We start from the raw sequence: 22609 nt of genomic DNA on the forward strand, positions 1-22609 counted from the left end.
AGACGTTCACCTCTACACGAATCAAAATCAATCTTCCAGAGACGGCTGTTATAATTGATTTTATTGCGGTCGTATGACAACGCAATAAAACAACAAACAATAGCGTGAATAAAAGTGGCTCAGTGAAGTTCGTTCGGCTTTCATTCTCGCATTACTGATGAAGGTAGTCAGGTCCTAATCTGCAGATAAATCTGTGCCTTGCTTGCTTTCTCTTATCTGTTCATACTACAGCTTTTTAGATAACCGCCATCATCATTTGGAGTTGAAAAAAATGATGATGGGTTCACAAAGTGAATGGAAACTGAACAAGGGTTGAAGGGGAGCCTGGGTCCGCTATCCAAAGTTACGATGTGTACTCGTCTTCCTTTGTCTTCCCCTTCTAAACCCCAGACTGAAGCCTTCTTTAAAATTTGCTTCTCCTGTATTTCCTACCAAGTCGTCAATCGCCTTGTACTTTTTATCTTTTAATTTTTGCCGTATCATTCTTGGTCAGCTTTTGTTGGTATTTCGTCACTTCTCAAGCGCTGAAATTAAGAGTACTATACTACCGTTGCATTTCTTATGTAGTACTTTTGAAATCACTAATCCTCTCTTATGAACATATGAACACGTACCAACAATAGCCTGCTTGTAATGGTAATGTATCTTGCACCTCGGATTATACGTATGCCTGCTGCTGCCGTTATCATTTTTTTTTCTGGTAAGGGCACCACAGGTTCCCCGTTCAGACAGTCCATCTTCATGATGACAATCTTCCATTTCATGCTTGCTCGCCCTGTTAGCCATCTCTCTCTTCCCTATTTTTATTCTTCGAAACCAAGCAGCCATTAAATCCCACAAGGAATGACAGCGCTGCCCTGAAAAAGGCAAATAACTTGACGAAACGTTGGCTAGTGGACCGAGGCTCCGCCTCAACCTTTTTCCGCTGTTTGATAACAGAGGCTATATATTTAATGAACGGCAATGCACTAGAGCAGAAAAGAAGCTTTTTTACAAGAATAGGATTCTCTTATTCAGAGCTCCTTACATGCGCATTGGGCTACAGTGGTCAAGGCTGCCGATATATATATATATATATATATATATATATATATATATATATATATATATATATATATATATATATATATATGTAAAGCATTTTGTAATTTAGAACTTTCATCTTTGAGACCAAAAACGTTAGAAAAGGGGTTGTGAATGAACTAGACTTATCAGTAAATCGAGCAACTAGTGCTAGAACATATGGCTGCAAACTAATTCTTGAGATACGGCTGTGAACAAAAGTGTAATGCATCGATAATTACGATCGCCCGCTAATATGTCGTGCTGTAGTGACGGAGATGGCAGCACGCAATCCTCGCAGATGGTGCTCCGTCGCGTCCACCTGAAGCAGTGATACTGGCTAAGAAGGACAACCACAGTCCGACGCAGGATACTCGGAATGAAGAGATCAAGCACTGGGACGTCGCTATCATTGGCAGTGTGGCGCTGGTGTTCGGCCCAGCCGTTTTCTCCACATCAGGCTTGTTTTACGTGTACTTCATGGATGCGTTTGGTATCAGCCGAGAAGCAGCCTCCTGGATAACCACCACCACTGGAGTGACATTTGGTGTATCAGGTGCGATCCTAGAAATATAGTTTAGGTGCCCTCATGATGCCTCTCTTTCAGTAGTAAAGGTTTTCGTGCTTCGCGTCGAAACTATACTTCAAGCAGAAAATGCTAGAACCGGAGGCTTCACCGTCCTCCTGGACACATCTTTAACAGCACCGTCAGGAGCGCTTTATAGTAACCTTTTGCTAAGAAATGTACTATCAACTGTATAATTTGCCCGGTCTTTATATGTGATAATAGCCAAGTCACATCTGCTGAACACATCTTTGTCGCTCTCTTTTTGGAGCCAAACTATTTCAAGGCGAGGTTTGAAAACAAAAATCAGCATCATGATCTTTCAGCGATTCATTTTAGTCGCGATTGAAGAGATTTGTTCAACCTTAAATGTACTATAGTCAGAGAGTCGCTACTTTTGAGGCCTGAGTATCATACATGTCAAGGCTCCAACTGAAGTTCGGAGTAGGAGCACCGGTGATGAGAAAGATGGTCGAAAGCAGCAAGTGCCTATTTCTTGCAACTAGCTGAAAGGAAGCACTGCAGGCAAATTTACGGTCATTTGGACACTGCGAAATATCTGCGAATAGAAATGTTACTCAGCTTGGTATCAAACAGATACGGACTGGCACACGCAGCTCTGTGGCACAAGTAAATGTAGCTTGAGAGATCCTCGCGTAATCTATATAGACTTTGTGCTATCTACGTCTTCTTATCGATAGAAAATATGCTTAGCTGTCTCCTTATGACCCGCCTCTAACAACGCTAAGTTTGAAACCCAGAACTGAAAATTTTGCACATATTGTGGTTGCATTAAAGCGAACATATAAGTATTTCTTCGCGCAGTTCAGAGTGATTCCCGAAAAAAAGGGAAATTTATGATTAAGTATATAAGTGTGAGAAGAAAATTGTTTCCAGGTCTTGTGGTACTTGCTTACACAAAGGGAGGAGCACGCCATGTTTATTGCTTGTTTGGTACAGAGAGAAAAAGAGGCATTTCATTATAGCAGAATGTTTCATATCCTTATTATCAATTTCACACCGAATTCGACCTACCTGTCATTGCACTAGCTGCAGGAACTGGGTGAAGCTGTGATTACAAAAGTTTCTCTATGGGTTGGTGGCCTCGGTTTTCAGAAAAACAGGCGGCCGCGGGCTGGAAAAATTGTGCACAGCTATAAAATAACTTGGCTAAATTGAAAATTATCGATAACTAAAAACAACTGGTGCACCTATTAGGATTCGAACGACAGTCATTCCGCAACACTGCCGGCCAGTCAAACTGCTCCAACACAGCGACATTGTTTTCTTTATTGCAAGAAAAAATTGAGAGGAAAAATATCATCACCTCATACATAAAATCGCCGGGCTGCATAATACAAGTCCGATATAAGCCAGAAATTCACCACTAATACAAATGTTGATATTCCGGGCAGCTGTTTTTCTTTATTGCAAGAAGAAATTGAGAGGAAAAATATTATCAGGTCATACATAAAATCACCGGGCTGCATAATACAAGTCCGATATAAGCCAGAAATTCACCACTATTACAAATGTTGATATTCCGGGCAGCAGGCTGCTCTTCCAGGGCAAAATATACACCCCAAACCAAAGCTAGTTGTCTAGGAATAATTTTTTCGACAATCTTAAAAATTTGGCATGATGGTCCATTATACGGCTTTTCCAAAACTAAACAGTGCATTTAACGTGAACAAATTACACGGCACATCACAGTTTTTCCGAACTGGCAAACAGCCAATACATGGTGTGATTTCAATGGTCTTCTTTTGAGTCTGCTTGAATATGTTCCAAAAAACGTGGCATCACGGCACTAAATAAAGCAACGGTAAATGGTCTCTGGAGCGTTACACAGGCGGCAATTTAATTTACCGGCCACGACAAAAACATCTGCTTGGAGTGAAGCCGTGCCTGAACAGGGATCTTTAATGAGTGCAGTTTAATAAAGAACGTTTCTGCAGTGGACTGAATGTCAAGAAGCCCTTGATATGATTGTAAATACAAAGGTATGGGAGACAAAGACTCAGTAAGGAGATGGATCACCTGCCTTCTGGCTAGACTATACTGGTAATCAGAGGGGCAGCGCTCATTGAGCACGTTGATGGTGTCCGCAACTAGCCCGTATGGTACCCCTACATAATCCCTTCATGCGCTTCTCCACTCAGTCGGTGCTAATTAGTAAGGTAGGTGAGCACTAAGAAGCCTAATAAGCGCACATATTAAAAAGGACGGCTGGTAATATGAAAACAAACAAAAACGGGAATCTAGCGCATGCACGAATCACAGAAAAATGTCTATACAGCCAAACTATATTAGAAGAAATAGGTTGTCACTAAGCATGGGTTGCCACCTAAAGTAAGAAAGTTTTGTGGACTTGCCTGAACTATCCGGCGCTGTGTTTGGCGCTTCACAGCAAACATTTGTGAATTGCAATATGCTCCATTGTTGCGAATTTGGTATTGTAGGGGGCCACAATCCCAACTTACGCCACAAAAAAGACTCAGTCTTGTACCCCACTAACCCAACCAAAATCCACTGGATTTATATAAATTGAGAGCCTCGTTTGATACCTCGCAAAATTGTTAAGTTAAATGGAAACCCTCGCAAGAGATCATGGAAGATGCATTAAAGAACACGACACACAGGAAAAACGCAGAGCAGGACGAACGCACAATATTAACTGCTTTATCAAGCATATAACTTTAGAAAAAGACGCAACACATGCACAGGATAAATACACGGGCAGATACATCGCACCACAAACGATAGAATCCAAAAATGCTAATATGCCCAGTGACGCATCATTCACACAGTTTTTATATTTCTTAATAAAAACGTATCCACAATATCGTGTGCAATGCCACTGCTGACAGTGCCAAGAATCTCTATCTCCTGAAAACGTGGAATATATTTGCAATTACTGCAATGCTGAGACAATATTGTATTGCTGTATCTGCCTCATAATGAATGTTCATGCTCCCCTGCGGGGTCATCTACGAAGCGTCCTATGTATCCTATGTGGGCCTTACCATAATTTAGTTTGCTTTGGAATGCTTTGTGGGATTTACCGTCCCGAATTACCTCATAATATGATAGACACCTTAGTGGAGGACTCCAGAAATTTCGACTACCTGGGGTTTTTACTGTGCACTGATATCGCACAGCACAAGAGGACCTAGGTCTTCGCCTCCATTGAAGCGCAGCTGCCAGCGATTGGGCCGAATATTAAATGGCATCGTATAAGCTCCACCTGTGGCGCATTTTACGAGGGCATGTCAAGCGTTTAGCACAACGGATTTAGCTTTGTTTGAGCTTTGCTTTGCGAGATCGGAGCTGGCCTAGCCTCTTCGGTTCTGAGAACACCATCGGGCAAAGAGTGAAAGAGCCTACATAGGCCAGACAGGATGCTGTAAAATGATCGCGGAGGGGAGCTTGAAATGTTATTAGGAGACAGAGATAACAGTACAAAGTTGTGTGAGCAATGCATAAATTGCAGATAGCTCCGATCGCTTAAGGACATAAGAAATGTTAGTAGGGGCAGCAGTGCCGCCAAACGTGAAATTTTGAAGACTTTTTAAATAAGAAAGATAACTGTACCAGTCATGGGTAAAAGCGCTTGCACAAAAACGAATTAGCATCTTCTTATTCCATCTGCTAGGGTACGATGTGTGCGCACGTTTATGTATCCTTTCCCGCTTGCTCCGTCTTTTCTATAGTTATGGTTACAGCTCCTGAATATTTCAGCCGGTAGTTCTTTGTGTCCTGCTCTATGTGGCCTTTTGTATGTTGTAGTTTTAGGGCATTTTTCCATGGCTTCTGCAGAAGATCAGCAGCTATACTGAAAACAACTCATGTTAAAGCAAAGGCCCGAATAAATTTTTGTCCCCAAAAAATAAGATTGGCGACGTCATCAGCTTAGGGCAAAGTCTTGTTTCACATTGAGCCAGGGAGAAACCTAGAATGGTAGTGTTAGCTATACTGTTGAGAAAAAGGTGCTCAAGATATAGGGAAACAGTGGCGAGATGATGATTTGAGTGGAGTATGTTCGGTTAGCTCTTAGTTAACAATTAATCTTATATAGAGCCTCTTATTTCACACCAGTATGCCCTTGAGCGAAATATAATATTAACATGCTGCCAGATTGGAAACGAGAAATTGCGAAGGACTTTACCAAAGGTCAATCTGAACTAGAGCTAGTCTCATCAGATCATGTCTCTGAAATTGAATGTGCAATATAGATTTGGATTTGTATACTGGGGCTTCTAATGCTACATACCAGGTGCGATCCCATTAGGTTTTAGGTTTGTGACTACGAACCTCAAGAAAATGTTTGTATCTACATTACGGAGGAAAGTTGGACGATACCTTTCAACAGCCTTCAAGCGATTAGTGTCATCTTGTAATGAAGTTTAGTATACCCAGAACAAAAACTGGGATGGAAGTGACCAGTATCATAAGATGTCTGGAAAAAGGTTAGCAAACCAGATGCTAGGCAAGAAGAAATTATTTTATAAACTCGCTAGGAATGCCTTGCGGGCTATGAGATTTGTAACGCTGCAGTTTAGTAATGGAAATATGCATTGCGTCCAAGGTATAGGTCCGTCCGCTAGAACACGCAGCTGATCGGATAATTTAGGAAAAGCTTCAAGAAAGCAACTGTAATGTGATTTCCAATTCGAGCCTCCACAACTACAAATAGGCTTGCGATAATAGTCAAAGAAAGAATCTAGATTTTCAGGTGCATAACTGTACAGGCAACCACCGTATTAAATATTTCAATATTTCCTTCGCAAGAGCAGTCTCTCTTTCAACAATCAGGGCCCAACGAGATGGCTTTTCGTCTATAAACCTAGAAGATGTAGGCCTCAATAATGTCCTAGTATATATACCACCCCCTTCATGGATCACTGCCTTGTCGTGGCGGAGGGGCTTGCGAAACTCGATGAAGTCGTGAGCTCTGCTGTGTAGGGCCACCCAAGATAGACACGTCATGGCAGAGAGTTCTGACAAAATGTGATTCACTGGAGAAGGTAATGGCAACCCACTCCAGTATTTCCTGCCAAGAAAACCCTATGGCCAGTCACAATACCATTAATGATATGGCGCCGGAAGATGAGCCCCCCAGGTTGGAAGGCGTCCCATATGTTACTGGGGATGAACAAAGGGCGATTCCTAGTAGCTCCCGGACGAATGAAGCGGCTGGGCTAAAGCCAAAAGGACGCTCAGTTGTGGATGTGTCGGGAAGTGACCGGAAAGTCCGATGTTGCAAAGAGATGTATCACATAGCAACATGGAATGTAAGATCTATGACGCAAGGTAAACTGGATATCGTCAAGCGAGAAATGGACAGATTGAACATTGATATCTTGGGTATCAGCGAGCTCAAGTGGACCGGAATGGGAGAATTTAACTCCGGCGACCATTATGTCTTTTATTGTGGGCACGAATCCAAGAGAAGAAATGGGGTCGCTCTCATAGTAAACAGAAGAATGGGCAAAGCAGTGCTAGGGTACAACCCCAAAAACGACCGAATGATTTCACTTCGGATCCAAGGTCACCCTTTCAACATAACAGTTATCCAAGTCTATGCACCGACCGCTACTGCTGAAGAAGCTGACGTTGAGAGATTTTATGCGGACCTACAATGCCTTTTAGACCGCACCCCATCATTAGACGTCGTTTTTCTCATAGGAGACTGGAATGCTAAGGTAGGGAGTGAAGAAAATATCCGGAATTACAGGCAAGTTCGGTCTTGGTGAGCCAAATGAAGCTGGGCAGAGGCTAGTAGAGTTTTGTCAAGAAAACAACCTGACCATAGCGAATACTCATTATCAACAGCACAAGAGGCGCCTGTGCACATGGACTTCGCCGGACGGTCTGTACAGGAATCAGATCGATTATATTATTTGCCGACAGAGATGGAGAAGCGCTATACAAGCAGTAAAAACAAGGCCTGGGGCCGATTGTGGCACCGATCATCAGCTTCTTGTTGCCAAGATTAAGCTTCGATTGAGGAAAACGCAGAAAACTAGAAGGCCTTTCAGGTATAATCTGGATCAAGTTCCATTAGAATATGCTGTGGAAGTGAGGAATCGATTTCAAGAATTAGATCTAGAAGACAAAGAGCCCGAAGAGATGTGGACTGATGTTCGTGATATAATACAAGAAGTTGCTACTAAGTTAGTTCCAAAGCAAAAGAAATGCAAGAAAGCAAACTGGTTATCTGGAGAGGCTTTGCAAATAGCTGAGGAAAGGAGGATGGCAAAAGTTATGGGGGAAAGAGAAAGATACAAGGTTCTCAATGCGGATTTTCAGAAAATAGCAAGGAGAGATAAGAATGCCTTCCTGAACATACAGTGCCAAGCAGTTGAGGACAACAGCCAATGAAGGAACACAAGAGCTCTATATAAGACAATCAAAGATATCAAAGGAAGCTTCTGTGCTAAGATGGGCGTGATAAAGGACAAACGAGGCAAGGACCTCACTGAAGCCGCAGAGATAAAGAAGAGGTGGCAGGAATACACAGAAGAACTGTACAAGAAGGACCCGGATGTGCAAACCCAACATAGGACGGTTGTGATTACTGATCTCGAGCCGGGCATCCTGAAGAGTGAAGTTGAATGGGCCTTAGCCAGCCTTGCTAAGAACAAAGCTAGCGGAATTGATAGCATTCCAGCTGAGGTGCTTCAAAACCTCAACCATGACGCTGTTAACATTCTGCATACATTATGTCAGAACATTTGGACAACCCTGCAGTGGCCACAGGATTGGAGGAGGTCAGTTTACATCCCCATTCCAAAGAAAGGCAGTGCCAAAGATTGTTCCAACTACCGCACGATCGCGCTTATTTCGCATGCTAGCAAGGTTATGTTGAAAATCCTCCAAGGTAGGCTACAGGAGTATGTGGATCGGGAGCTTCCGGACGTGCAAGCTGGGCTTCGCAAGGGCAGAGGAACTAGAGAGCAAGTTGCCAACCTTCGCTGGATCATGGAAAAAGCAAGAGAGTTCCAGAAACCCATCTACTTCTGCTTTATTAATTATGCGAAAGCGTTTGACTGCGTAGATCACAGCAGATTGTGGCAAGCTCTCCAAGAGATGGGAGTTCCAATTCACCTCATCTGTCTCCTCAGGAACCTGTATGAAGGGCAAGAGGCCACAGTCAGAACTGGGCATGGTCTTACTGATTGGTTTCCAATTGAGAAAGGAGTGAGGCAAGGCTGCATACTGTCGCCCTGCCTATTTAACCTATATGCAGAGTGCATCATGAGGAAGGCTGGTCTGGACGAGTCTTCAGCTGGAGTGAAGATTGCTGGAAAACGTATCAACAACCTTAGATATGCGGATGATACCACTTTAATGGCAGAAAGTGAAGCGGAACTCAAGAGACTTCTGATGCGCGTACAAGAAGAGAGTGAGAAGTTTGGGCTTAAACTGAACATTAAAAAGACAAAGATCATGGCATCTTGCCCTATCAAGTCCTGGAGCATCAAGGGACAAGAAGTTGAAGCTGTGACAGATTTTTTCTTCTTGGGCTCCAAGATTACCTCGGAAGGAGACTGCAGCCATGAAATTAGGAGACGCCTGCTTCTTGGAAAGAGAGCAATGGTTAGCCTTGACCACCTAGTAAAGAGCATAGACATTAGTCTGCCAACCAAGATCCGTATAACTCGTGCTATGGTCTTTCCAGTTGTGATGTATGGATGCGAGAGTTGGACTGTGAAAAAGGCTGACCGCCGAAGAATTGACGCGTTTGAATTGTGGTGCTGGCGAAGACTCTCGAGAGTTCCTTGGACTGCCCGAAGATCAAATCAGTCAATATTGTCGACCATAAACCCTGACTGCTCATTGGAGGGTCAAATTCTAAAGTTAAAGCTCAGCTACTTTGGTCATCTGATGAGAAGAGAGGAGTCGCTGGAGAAAGATTTGATGTTGGGAAAGGTTGAGGGTCGCCGGAGAAGGGGTAGGCAGCGAACGCGATGGTTAGATGGCATCCTCGAGGCACTGCAGATGAAGTTATGTGATGTTAGGAAGATAGTGAGAGACCGGAAAGCGTGGCGTGACATGGTCAATAGGGTCACGAAGAGTCGGACACGACTGAACGACTGAACTGAACTGATATATATACACTCGCAAATTGCTGGTCTGCTTAAATGGTAATAATTTCTTCTGCATACACTCCGGGGCGAATTCTCTCCAATTCATGTAACTCCATCAAAATATGCCATAGTTCACGAAAAGCCTCTTGATGAATGCAATTCTTGCAGAGGCCTCAGTAGCACAAATTCTTTTTTACTCTTTCAAATTAGTTCCACTTTTGAAAAACGTAGAGATTAATGCGCGACAATGCGTCCTTCAAGCAAACAAACCCAATATCCTAAAAGATTCCATCTAGAGGAAGCAGTTATACACTTTCCACAGCTGCCAACGGGGGCGCAGCATAAATTGACTGCACTTTCCTATCTTTACAGACACTATTAAGTGAAGAATCTAGGGTACGCCCAGTAAATAAGAACTGTGACTAAGCCGTGTAATGAAACATAAATCCTCTCAAGCCGAGCAACGGAAAAATAAAAATGAGGAAAAGGCATACTGCCACCTTATCTTGTCGAACACCCACAAGGCCGTATGCATACGCGAAAGCAGTAAGTAAACTAGCACTAGGGTCATTACGCTTACTTAACATTGCTCGGTCTTCGTCAAAGCAAACCGAAATAAAATCACACAACAGCATGATTTTATGATCTGTTGCAAATCGCCAACAAGTGACATAAAAAAATAGCTTTCTATCCTGCTGTTAGCAAGGACATAAACGCAAATTTTGGATTGTTAAAACATTTATTTGGGGCCTGCAGTAGAACGCGCGCTCGCGCGCGCACGCTCCGGACGGGGCCTACGTCGTCCTTTGGGCACCGACCGCGCAGCCTGGGTCCCCGCTCGCCGTTGCCGGCTCGCTGGTTCCCTGGCGGGCCAGCGCCTTGATGACCTGTTGGACGGCCCAGAGTTGCTCCTTTTGATTGTCGCTCCCTGCGGCTGCTTCCAGTCGCGGCGGGATCCTCCCAGACTTACCTTCTTCCTGGTACTTGTGGCAATTCCACAAAATGTGTGCGAATCCGGCCGTTTCCGTTCGGCAGACTCTGCATTTGTCTGTCGGGTGCTCTCGGGATGCATTCTATGCATCAGCGACGGGCTGGGGAGTGAGCCCGTCTGTAGCTGTCTGAATAAAACGGCTTGCTCTCGACTGAGCCCCGACCAAGGGGGTGGAAGAATTCTGCGAGCTAGGCGGAATGCCTTGGTTATTTCATTGTAGTCGGTCATTCGGTCCTTGGTGCTGAACCACAGCGGCTAGTCGACCGAGGTGCGGTCCGTTAGTGCGCGCGCCTCGGCGTGTGCCGTCTCGTTTTGGTAGGCGTTGCGGTCTGACGCCTCGCCCGCGTGCGCCGGGAACCACTTGATTCTCGCTTGTTTGCTGCCATCGTCGTTCTTGGCTGCCTGCAGTATGCGCACAGCTTCTTTCGCTATCCTGCCTTTGGCGTAATTTCTCACCGCCTGCCTCGAGTCGCATAGCACTGTGTGGCAGTCGCGGTCGGCAATGGCCAGGGCGATGGCCACCTCCTCCGCTTGCTCTGCCTTGGTGCATCTCGTGCTAGCGGTCGTGCGAACGGTGCCGGTCGCGTCGACGACGACCGTCGTGAAGCCGTGTGTCTTGGCGTACTCAGCCGCGTCAACGTAGCGTGCGTGTGTGTCGGCCGCGTGCTGGTCTATCAGCGCCTTGGTTGTCGCTGCTCTCTTCCCTTTGTTATACACCGGGTGCATGTTCTTCGGTACCGAGTCCACTCTGATGTTGCGCCTGATCTCATCGGGGACGGGGAGCTGCGTCTGCTCCCTGCTTTGATGTCCAATTCCCAGGTTGTCCAGGATTTTCCGGCCGGCCTTGGTCGTAGACAGTCTTTCGAGTTGTGCGGCGCGTAGGGCCTCCGCTATCTCCACCAGCGTGTTGTGCCATAGCCTATGGTTGTGGACCCCCAGCTGCAGGAGGCGTTTGGTGCTCGTTGTTTCGAACAGTCCCAGTGCCGTCTTGTAGGCTCTGTGGATGAGTATATCTATCTTGTTTCTCTCGCTCTTCTTCCACTTGCGGTAGGCCGCCACGTACGCTGCGTGACATATGACGAACGAGTGGATCAGTCCGATCAGGCTCTCTTCCCTCATTCCACTTTCCTTGTTCGTGACTCGTTTGAGTAGTCTCGTGGCGTTCGCCGCTTTCGCAATGAGCCAACAATTCTTCATTGCACACACGAAATTTGAGGGTCACCGCATATAATTCGCCCTTCATTGTGTGCACAATATGACATGACAGCAATATCCAGTGTGTTGGCCAGGAATAGCATGCGCCCTCCAGATAAGCCTCTCGAGTGGCCAACAATAAGACTGAATTCTGAGATCCCAGTGAGATTTGAGGGAGTTCGCCATATCGCACTTTGTGTCATTTTCAAATGTGTAAACATTGTTGTCGTAGTTAGCCGTTAAACGCGTTGAATCTTACACCTGGCAAACACGACGGGCCTTCAATGTTCCACCTCTTTATAAAGCATCAATGTTTTTGCGGCCACATCTTACAGTGCCCTCATTTACTAGTGCTGGATGTTTTGTCATTCTCTTAGAAACCGCGTAATTGTTGCTCCTACATAGATATCTTGTGCAATAATTATTGTTATATTGCATTCTTTACCTCCACATGCTGCCAGCGAAGCAGTGATGCCAATGAATGCCCTCCGAGCTAAGAGTTTTGAGTATGTAAATACTCGAGGTAGAGTCGTCTGATATGCTGGTGTCGGTGAAGCATATCTCAGTGGTCAGCGATATGCTTCAGTTATTCTCAAGCATACGTTTCTTGCCTTTAGCGAAACGCTGCGTTCTTTCTTGCACTTACGCGTTGAAGGCTGTTCTTTTGTAGCAGATATGATGGTAACTATATACAAGGTCGGACGAGCAGCATCGATTGTTGTTTGTAATAAATGCATATGCTAGTGCAGAAGCAGATGCGATGAGCGTGTATACACTTGCTACGGTACACTGCGCTGGCTTTATGGCTTCGAGGTAATTTTGAAAAGCGCGTACCTCACATAACAGAAAAGCTGTAATGTATATCGCGTATATGTTTGCATGCTTATTTACCATTCTCGCATGCTTCGGCGTTCTAAGTAATTCTGGTTTGACTTCATTGATCTGTCCGCGATTTGATTAGTTTGATTAGAGAAAAGGAAATACTTTGTCCGGTATCAGTTCCTGCACGGGGTGGGTTCGTCCGGTTTGAGATCCGAACCGAAAATGATCTGTTCGATATCAGCGATATACTGGACTGGTCCCCTCGGTTCAAGATCCGTGACGGCCACTGCCAATTTTTTTATTTACTTATGCAAGCATTGCGTACTGTCGCGTTTAATGAGCCGTTCTGCTTGCTGTGACCAGTACATGAGTTACACGAGAACATTGTTTACATATTGGCAAATATTTGAACGTCTCTTATGCAGCTCCGTTATGTTAGATACCTGTGAGCTGCTCTTAAATTAAGGTCCTCTTTGCAGTTATTATCATCAAAGCGTGCTGCAAAAGCACAAGCTCTGCTTACAGTGAAAACGATTCTATGCTTGCCGTCGTGTAATGGATTCCTATGAAACTGTACGTGTCCCCCTTAAGTACCCGCAGAGCTCGTGTTTAGCGAAATGTGCGACGGAAACATTTTGAACTTTAGATTGGGATACTTATATAAATATTTCAAACTACTGCTAACTCCTTTCGAGGCTCTTGCCGGACTTGGGTAGACCATGGTGATTTTAATCGCGTAATGAATTATAAAGGCACGAAAGTAAGTAGCACAACGAAAACAACAATGCAAAATTAATCACCATGTCTGGCGATATCAACTTCTACTGTATTGTATAGAATGCAATATAGGTACATACGATATTAGCGTTATTCACAAGTAGCACCGACGTACCAGAATTTGAAGTACAAGTAAACCATTAGAGAATTTTAAAATGAAAACTATGCAGAGATTCATACCTAAAAACATCCTCAGGTAACTATGTTCCGTTCCCTAATTAGAAAAATAAATCACAAACGGTGTCAGTATGAAATGTGTGCACTACCAAATGCTATGAATGTTTGATTGAAGGTGAAGCAACTAAATAAACCATATAGTCAATTATTAGGTCAGCAATTATCAGAAATAAGTGGAACTTAATGCGCGAAATTGGGGCGCGCTTACTATATGTAGCAGCCATGTTCGCATTGTTTAAAAGTTGCACGTCGCGCTAAACTGTTGCATGATGCTTTCATGAATTACACACTCTTCAGTTAAACAAGGATAATTCACTTTTTTAAGCTGCTGATTATGCATTCAAGTTATGTTTATACTTCCAGGTCTCGTTGTGACACTTCTTCAGCGCTTCCTCGGTATCTTTGAGATTGGACTGATCGGAAGCGTTGTTCTATGGGCGTCCGTCATCGCATCATCCTTCGTTCCGAGCGTGGAACTCATGACGTTGTTCTTAGGCGCCTTGCATGGTAAGAGCCAATATTCGAAGTATTTGGTTCCTTTTTGTTTATGAAAATGCTCCATCACGAGATGAAAAACGCAGTAGGCAGCTCTAAGGTGGCATTGTTATGACAGACAGGCTGTACGAAAAGTGATAACTTAGTTGTCTGTATAAACATGGGACAACAGTAAACACAAGAAATGGTGCAGCGAAACCTCTTCTTTTTTCATACCAGTGCATGAAGCTTTATCGAAAATATAAACGCATGAACACTGGCTATACACACACGTGAGAAGCCCAGTGGCGATTGCACATTACTTCGTCTGTCGTGTGCCACACCCTATGTCCGCTGATGCGCCAATGTGGAGACACATCACATTAGAACATTTATTTTTTAATTTAGGTATTTCAGGTACTGTCAATCCCCATTGGGACTTTTACAGGATGGGCGTATAATTGAACACAGACTACAACAATGACGATACAAAGGTTACAAATACATGAATATAGAAGAAAAACAGTTAGCAGATAATAAACAATGTCACACACAGCATATCTGCTAGTTAATAATGCAGTTATACTAGGTAAAGTATGTAGTAATACAATAGGTTTCATGTACAGTATTGTAATTGGCTTGTTAAAGGGGGCATGAAACGGCCAGAAAGGTCCCTGACAAACGTTTTCAATGTGTAGAATAAATGCTTCCGAGCATTGGTCCAAAGTAAAACTCCTCGGAAAAAATCCAGCGATTTATTATTAATTTTTAAAAACAGCGTTTTTTGAAATTCGCGGGCTGCGCCATTTCCGCGTGGCGGCGAGATTTGGGACTATTCTGCCGTGATTACCTACGTATCAAGTCACGAGAGTGACAAGCCACGATAGGCTGCCATTGGCAGCAGCCGCGACGGCCACTACGTCGCGGACACACTTCCGGTAGCTGCGAAAGTCGTCTGCTCGAGTGCTGCAATGCATGCGTGAACCCGAGCTTGGCGCTTCGGTTCGCGATGTTATCCGAATAGGTGGCGGCGTCCGACTGAAAGTGCGCGTCGGTGCAGGAGTGCGAAAAGAGCACGAGCTGGTCCGATTTAACACCGTACCGATTAAATAGGCAGCATCAATCTTCATGTACCGAATGACGGCGCAGCAGCGTACTGTAGTCCCGTGCCCCGTTTGGTCTTTGCCGCATCGACCATTTGTGCGGCGCGTTGATATTTAAATGAAACGTGCGTCAAAAAAACGTCTACCCTCAGCTACATCAGCTTCATCGCGAAAGTACACAAATTCGCATCCCTTAAGTGCAGCACCTGATGTCGCCAGGCGCGGGCGCTGCGGCCGACGGCACTCCAGTCGTGCTCTGCTCCCTGCTCGTCGCTAGGCCTTGTTTCTTTTGCATCGCAGCCACGGCGGATGGCGTTTTAGTATCGTCCGCTTCGCTGCGCCTCTAGTGTAGTCGCTCGCGTGCTCCTGTGTACGATTCTTGCGTGTAGCTTCGGAAAGCGGTGACAACCTGCGCTTTCGAACTGCATGTGGCGAGCTGCTTTGCTCATGTTTCGCGCCGTTGTTTCTGGCTCGGCCGATGCGTACACATGCGATAAAACACGCTTGCACGTTACACATTGACACTTCTTAAACGATATGCGTCCGACTGAAAGTGCGCGTCGGTGCAGCAGTGCGAAAAGAGCACGAGTGTGTCCGATTCAACACCGTACAGATTAAAAAGGCAGCATCAACCTTCGAGTAAATGAAACCTTGTCGTGGCGGAGGGGCTTGCGAAACTCGATGAAGTCGTGAGCTCTGCTGTGTAGGGCCACCCAAGATAGACAGGTCACGGCAGACAGTTCTGACAAAATGTGATTCACTGGAGAAGGTAATGGCAACCCACTCAAGTATTTCTTGCCAAGAAAACCCTATGGCCAGTCACAATACCATTATCGATATGGCGCCGGAAGATGAGCCCCCCAGGTTGGAAGGCGTCCCGCATGTTACTGGGGATGAACAAAAGGCGATTCCTAGTAGCTCCAGGACGAATGAAGCGGCTGGGCTAAAGCCAAAAGGACGCTCAGTTGTGGATGTGTCGGGAAGCGACCGGAAAGTCCGATGTTGCAAGGAGATATATCACATAGCAAAATGAAATGTAAGATTTATGACGCAAGGTAAACTGGATATCGTCAAGCGAGAAATGAACAGATTGAACAATGATATCTTGGGTATCAGCGAGCTCAAGTGGACCGGAATGGGAGAATTTAACTCCGGCGACCATTATGTCTTTTATTGTGGGCACGAATCCAAGAGAAGGAATGGGGTCGCTCTCATAGTAAACAGAAGAATGGGCAAAGCAGTGCTAGGGTACAACCCCAAAAACGACCGAATGATTTCACTTCGGATCCAAGGTCACCCTTTCAACATAACAGTTATCCAAGTCTATGCACCGACCACTGCTGCTGAAGAAGCTGACGTTGAGAGATTTTATGCTGAACTACATAGCCTTTTAGACCGCACGCCATCATCAGACGTCGTTTTTCTCATAGGAGACTGGAATGCTAAGGTCGGGAGTGAAGAAATATCCGGAATTACAGGCAAGTTCGGTCTTGGTGAGCCAAATGAAGCTGGGCAGAGGCTAGTAGAGTTTTGTCAAGAAAACAACCTGACCATAGCGAATACTCATTTTCAACAGCACAAGAGGCGCCTATACACATGGATTTCACCGGACGGTCTGTCCAGGAATCAGATCGATTATATTATTTGCCGGCAGAGATGGAGAAGCGCTATACAAGCAGTAAAAACAAGGCCTGGGGCCGATTGTGGCACCGATCATCAGCTTCTTGTTGCCAAAATTCAGCTTCGATTGAGGAAAACGCAGAAAACTAGAAGGCCTTTCAGGTATGATCTGGATCAGATTCCATTAGAATATGCTGTGGAAGTGAGGAATCGATTTCAAGAATTAGATCTAGAAGACAAAGAGCCCGAAGAGATGTGGACTGATGTTCGTGATATAATACAAGAAGTTGCTACTAAGGTAGTTCCAAAGCAAAAGAAATGCAAAAAAGCAAACTGGTTATCCGAAGAGGCTTTGCAAATAGCTGAGGAAAGGAGGATGGCAAAAGGTATGGGGGAAAGAGAAAGATACAAGGTTCTCAATGCGGATTTTCAGAAAATAGCAAGGAGAGATAAGAATGCCTTCCTGAACATACAGTGTCAAGCAGTTGAGGACAACAGCCAATTAAGGAACACAAGAGCTCTGTATAAGACAATCAAAGATATCAAAGGAAGCTTCTGTGCTAAGCTGGGCGTGATAAAGGACAAACGAGGCAAGGACCTCACTGAAGCCTCAGAGATAAAGAAGAGGTGGCAGGAATACACAGAACTGTACAAGAAGGACCCGGATGTGCAAACCCAACATAGGACGGTTGTGATTACTGATCTCGAGCCGGGCATCCTGAAGAGTGAAGTTGAATGGGCCTTAGCCAGCCTTGCTAAGAACAAAGCTAGCGGAATTGATGGTATTCCAGCTGAGTTGCTTCAAAACCTCAACCACGACGCTGTTAACACACTGCATACATTATGTCAAAAGATTTGGACAACCCTGCAGTGGCCACAGGATTGGAGGAGGTTAGTTTACATCCCCATTCCAAAGAAAGGCAGTGTCAAAGATTGTTCCAACTACCGCACGATCGCGCTTATTTCGCATGCTAGCAAGGTGATGTTAAAAATCCTGCAAGGTAGGCTGCAGCAGTATGTGGATCGGGAGCTTCCGGACGTGCAAGCTGGGTTTCGCAAGGGCAGAGAAACTATAGACCAAATTGCCAACCTTCGCTGGACCATGGAAAAAGCAAGAGAGTTCCAGAAAGCCATTTACTTCTGCTTTATTGATTATGCGAAAGCGTTTGACTGCGTAGATCACAGCAGATTGTGGCAAGCTCTCCAAGAGATGGGAGTTTCAATTCACCTCATCTGTCTCCTCAGGAACCTTTATGAAGGGCAAGAGGGCACAGTCAGAACTGGGCATGGTTTTACTGATTGGTTTCCGATTGAGAAAGGGGTGAGGCAAGGCTGCATACTGTCGCCCTGCCTATTTAACCTATATGCAGAGTGCATCATGAGGAAGGCCGGTCTGGACGAGTCTTCAGCTGGCGTGGATTGCTGGAAAACGTATCAACAACCTTAGATATGCGGATGATACCACTTTAATGGCAGAAAGTGAAGTGGAACTCAAGAGACTTCTGATGCGCGTACAAGAAGAGAGTGAGAAGTTTGGGCTTAAACTGAACATTAAAAAGACGAAGATCATGGCGTCTTGCCCTATCAAGTCCTGGAGCATCAATGGACAAGAAGTGGAAGCTGTGACAGATTTTCTGTTCTTGGGCGCCAAGATTACCTCGGAAGGAGACTGCAGCCATGAAATTAGGAGACGCCTGCTTCTGGGAAAGAGAGCAATGGTTAGCCTTGACCGCCTAGTAAAGAGCAGATACATTAGTCTGCCAACCAAGATCCGTATAACCCGTGCTATGGTCTTTCCAGTTGTGATGTATGGATGCGAGAGTTGGACTGTGAAAAAGGCTGACCGCCGAAGAATTGACGCGTTTGAATTGTGGTGCTGGCGAAGACTCTTAAGAGTTCCTTGGACTGGCAGAAGATCAAATCAGTCGATATTGTCGACCATAAACCCTGACTGCTCATTGGATGGTCAATTCTAAAGTTAAAGCTCAGCTACTTTGGTAATCTGATGAGAAGAAAGGAGTCGCTGGAGAAAGATTTGATGTTGGGAAAGGTTGAGGGTCGCCGGAGAAGGGGTAGGCAGCGAACGCGATGGTTAGATGGCATTCTCGAGGCATTGCAGATGAAGCTATGTGATGTTAAGAAGATAGTGAGAGACCGGAAATCGTGGCGTGACATGGTCCTTAGGGTCACGAAGAGTCGGACACGACTGAACGCCTGAACTGAACTGAACTGAACTGCGTCAAAAAAGGTCCCTCAGCTTCATCGCGAACGTACACAAATTCGCACCACTTATGTGCAGCACCGGATGTCGTCAGGTTACCGCAGAGATGTCGTCCGCGGGCGCTGCAGCCGACGGCACTCGGACCGTGCGCTGCTCCCTGGTCGTCGATAGGCCTCGTTTATTTGCGTCGAAGCCACGGCGGACGGCGTTTTGGAATCGCCCGCTTCGCTGCGTCTCTAGCGTAGCCGCTCGCATGCTCGTGTGCGCGATTCTTGCGTGTCGCTGCGAAAATCAGTGACAACCTGCACTGCCGAACTGAATGTGCCGAGCTGCTTTGCTGATGCTTTGCGCCGTCGATTCTGGCTCGGACGATGCGTACACATGAGATAAAACACGCCTGCACGTTACGAATTGGCACTTCCTAAACGATGCGCGAGAGGACGTCAAAAAAACAACAACACTACACCATCCTTTTTGTTACTCCAATTTTAGGATTCGCGGACGAATAATTCGTGCTCACCTGTCATCCCATATTCAAACTCTGTACGATCATCTGTCCGTGCTCTCGTCAGTGATACGTACACGTATACATTCCATTCGTTATGCACAGGAGATGCCTCTCGCCGACCATAACGAAAGCAGTTCCGGACTAAAAGCGACGACGACATATGTTTGCACGCGGGCAACTCGCACGCTCGGTCGTCTGCCAGATCCATGCAGAGTCGATGCTATCACGTCAACTCCGCGAGGGGTCACCGGCCGCCGTTGGTCAAACCGCAGAAAACGGTACCAAAGAGACTGACCCAGGCAGCGCGAGAGAAGAAAGCGGTCTTGTAGAAAGCCGTGCTCGGCAGGAGTGCACGCTAATTTGCGCTGAATGGGACAGGGATATGAAGGAAAGTGCTCCCTCCGCGGTGGCCGCCGGTATGTGTAGACAGCAGCTTCCCACCTGCAGGTATGCGCTCGCGAACGACCTCAGTCGTTCGGGCTGCTGTCGCACACAATTCCAAGAGGTCAAGAAACTGAAGAAACCGGCGGCCGAGGAAGACAGCAGACAAGGTTGAAACTGTTGAAAGCTATGCAAACGCCGACTGGACGGGAAAGGCAGAGACCGTGAATGCATGCATGGGCGATGCTCGGGGAAAACTGGCGCGACGACCGGAAGTCTGAGCACCGAGGGTCACCCGATGACGCTTCGTGGGCGGTGCTAACGGGGCGGAGTTCCCGAGCTGATTTCTTCGTTTTTTTTTTTCTGGTGTCTCCGAGTGTTGAGTTGAGGGGAGCGATGAGGAGCGCCATTTTTAATCGCCGATATCTCTGGTGTTAATGAAGCTAGCTAAAAAATTCTTGCGGTGAATTGACTTGTGAGGGAGTACCTATTTCTCGACCGATTCGCTTTACCCCAATTTAGGCATTGCATGACCCCTTTATGTTTGGTTCGAAATGGTTTACGTATTGTGTAGTAGTTCTTCTAGAAGGGTTACAAATTTCGGCAATGATGTGCTGTTAGTGAGTCCTCTATCCAGTTGACAATGGAGCCATTGCCCAAAGTTGTTCTAAGTTTGCTAATTTGTTTTTTTATGAGTTATTTTATCGAAAGCTTTTGTAATGTCTAATGCAATTAGGGTAATTTGTTTTTGATTATCAATGCGTTGGGACAAATCATGTGTTAATTCGAGTAATTCAGCGATGGTGGAAAGCCCTCTCCGGAACCCTTACGCGCTCTTGGTCAAAGTAACTAGTGATATGTTCTAATATAATGTGTTCTAATAATTTTCTATCTTGCATGCTAACGAGATTGGTCTGAAATTTGAAACATCATCTGTGCTACCTGTTTTGTCTACAGGAATTGCTTTCGGAATTTTCCATTCTCCAGGAAGAGAACAAGTAGATAAGGATTTAAGAAACATTAGATGCAAATATTTGGCGTTTACTTCGGCATATCTGAGAAGAACTGAACATAGGTGTGGTTTGGTTTGTGAGGTTTAACGTCCCAAAACGACTTAGGCTATGAGAACCATAGTAGTGGAAGGCGCCGGCAATTCAGATCACCTGGGGATTCTTTAACATGCACTGACATATCGCACACTGCACAGGTGATTTACTTTTCGCCTACTTCAAAAAACGGCACGACTTCCGAGATTTGATCCCTCGTACTTGAACACAGCAGTCTAGCGCCTTAACCACTGCTCCATCGCGGCGGTGCGAAATAAAAAAAAAATTGTACACTAGGAGTTTAATTCTGTATACCAGATAGGAGGCACCTTGAGCTAAAAACTGAGCGAACTGCAGCTTTTCAGATCCCTACCTCCAAATTCACAGCCGGCAACACTTCTCAATTACACGAACAGTCGAACGGACAGACATAAGCCGGATTCGGAAACGAACTGTTGTAAATCAACATGAACAAAGAAATCAACGCACGCCACTATACTGATGTAATGTGAAATTGGGGCAAGCGGGCAGAAATAAGGCTCACGAAGTAAATAATTCGATAAAGCATGAAATGCTTCATACAAAAGCCCTTTTGTTCTAATCAACTTAGTAACGATAGTAATGCGAAGTTGAAGATGTAAAGACATAGTAATAGGCTGGGAACGGTACATTCCATGCTCCACGAAAGCCCGTGCTACAGATGCTTGTAGTTAGAACTAAACTAGCGATTTGAAGTAAACAGTAACTTGAAATTTTACCGACGGTTTAGTGGAATAACACAGACGAAACATATGAAGGCTGGTTGTACGAGTGGTGTGAAAAGGTGTAAAAAGAGGATTAGCTTGTCTAAAACAGGAACGTCTCTAATTCCAAAAGCCTGTTTCTAGAATAGACGCATGGCTTAATGTTTTGTATGTGAAAAATCCTACATAACATGCCAAAATTTAAAGAATAACTGCACTACACCTCTGTATCATAATCGAATATGCCTGGTCATGATTGTGTGGTGTTTGCGGAGTATTCCTACCTTCAGCCTTTGGAGTGGTGATTCCTTCCAACTTTATAAAATTTTTAAATTCTTCAAATACCTCGCCAGATATTTCGAATTTAGCACCATACAAGATTGGTGTTTTCGGCCTATGAAAGCATACTTTAGGTTTCATCGCACGGTTTCATAAGACATTTCACCCATACAAAACTGATGTCATTAGCATAATCGACTACTCAACGTTGAGAAAAAAATGCAGAATATCATTTCCTAGATTAGGAGAAGCGAGGAGCGTTATAGACCGCCCTGAAGAACATATGTGCCCACTGATTTTATGCGGGGTGATGATAGTATCCAGAAATATCTTGCCGCTCGCATGCTCTGAATGTAATAAAAGTAGTTCCTCTGATAAGTAGCATGCCTCACGGTTGCTGCTAGTTTTTTTTTACCTAGTAACCTTTTATCAGGGCATCCTGTGGACATTCACAGAAGGCGACCAGTCTGACAAAGCACGAGCATCCAACCACTCTTTATCGTCTTCTTTCGTCTTCTGACCTGTCATTAAGCACAGCTGAACCGATTGCTTT

General features: G+C 45.2%; 1 protein-coding gene across 1 annotated transcript in view; it reads left to right on the forward strand.

The window, feature by feature from the left end:
* Positions 1–22609, forward strand: part of LOC146200757 (monocarboxylate transporter 12-B-like) — a 33933-nt gene that overhangs the window by 2538 nt on the left and 8786 nt on the right. The window contains exons 2-3 of the mRNA XM_084592422.1: positions 1364–1618; positions 14045–14188. Of these exons, the coding sequence (XP_084448548.1) occupies positions 1364–1618; positions 14045–14188 (399 nt within the window). The remainder of the gene's footprint in view (positions 1–1363; positions 1619–14044; positions 14189–22609) is intronic.

Source organism: Amblyomma maculatum, chromosome 2 (genome assembly GCF_055883805.1).
Source record: "Amblyomma maculatum isolate TAMU_Amacu chromosome 2, ASM5588380v1, whole genome shotgun sequence".
Classification (NCBI taxonomy): Eukaryota; Metazoa; Arthropoda; class Arachnida; order Ixodida; family Ixodidae; genus Amblyomma; species Amblyomma maculatum.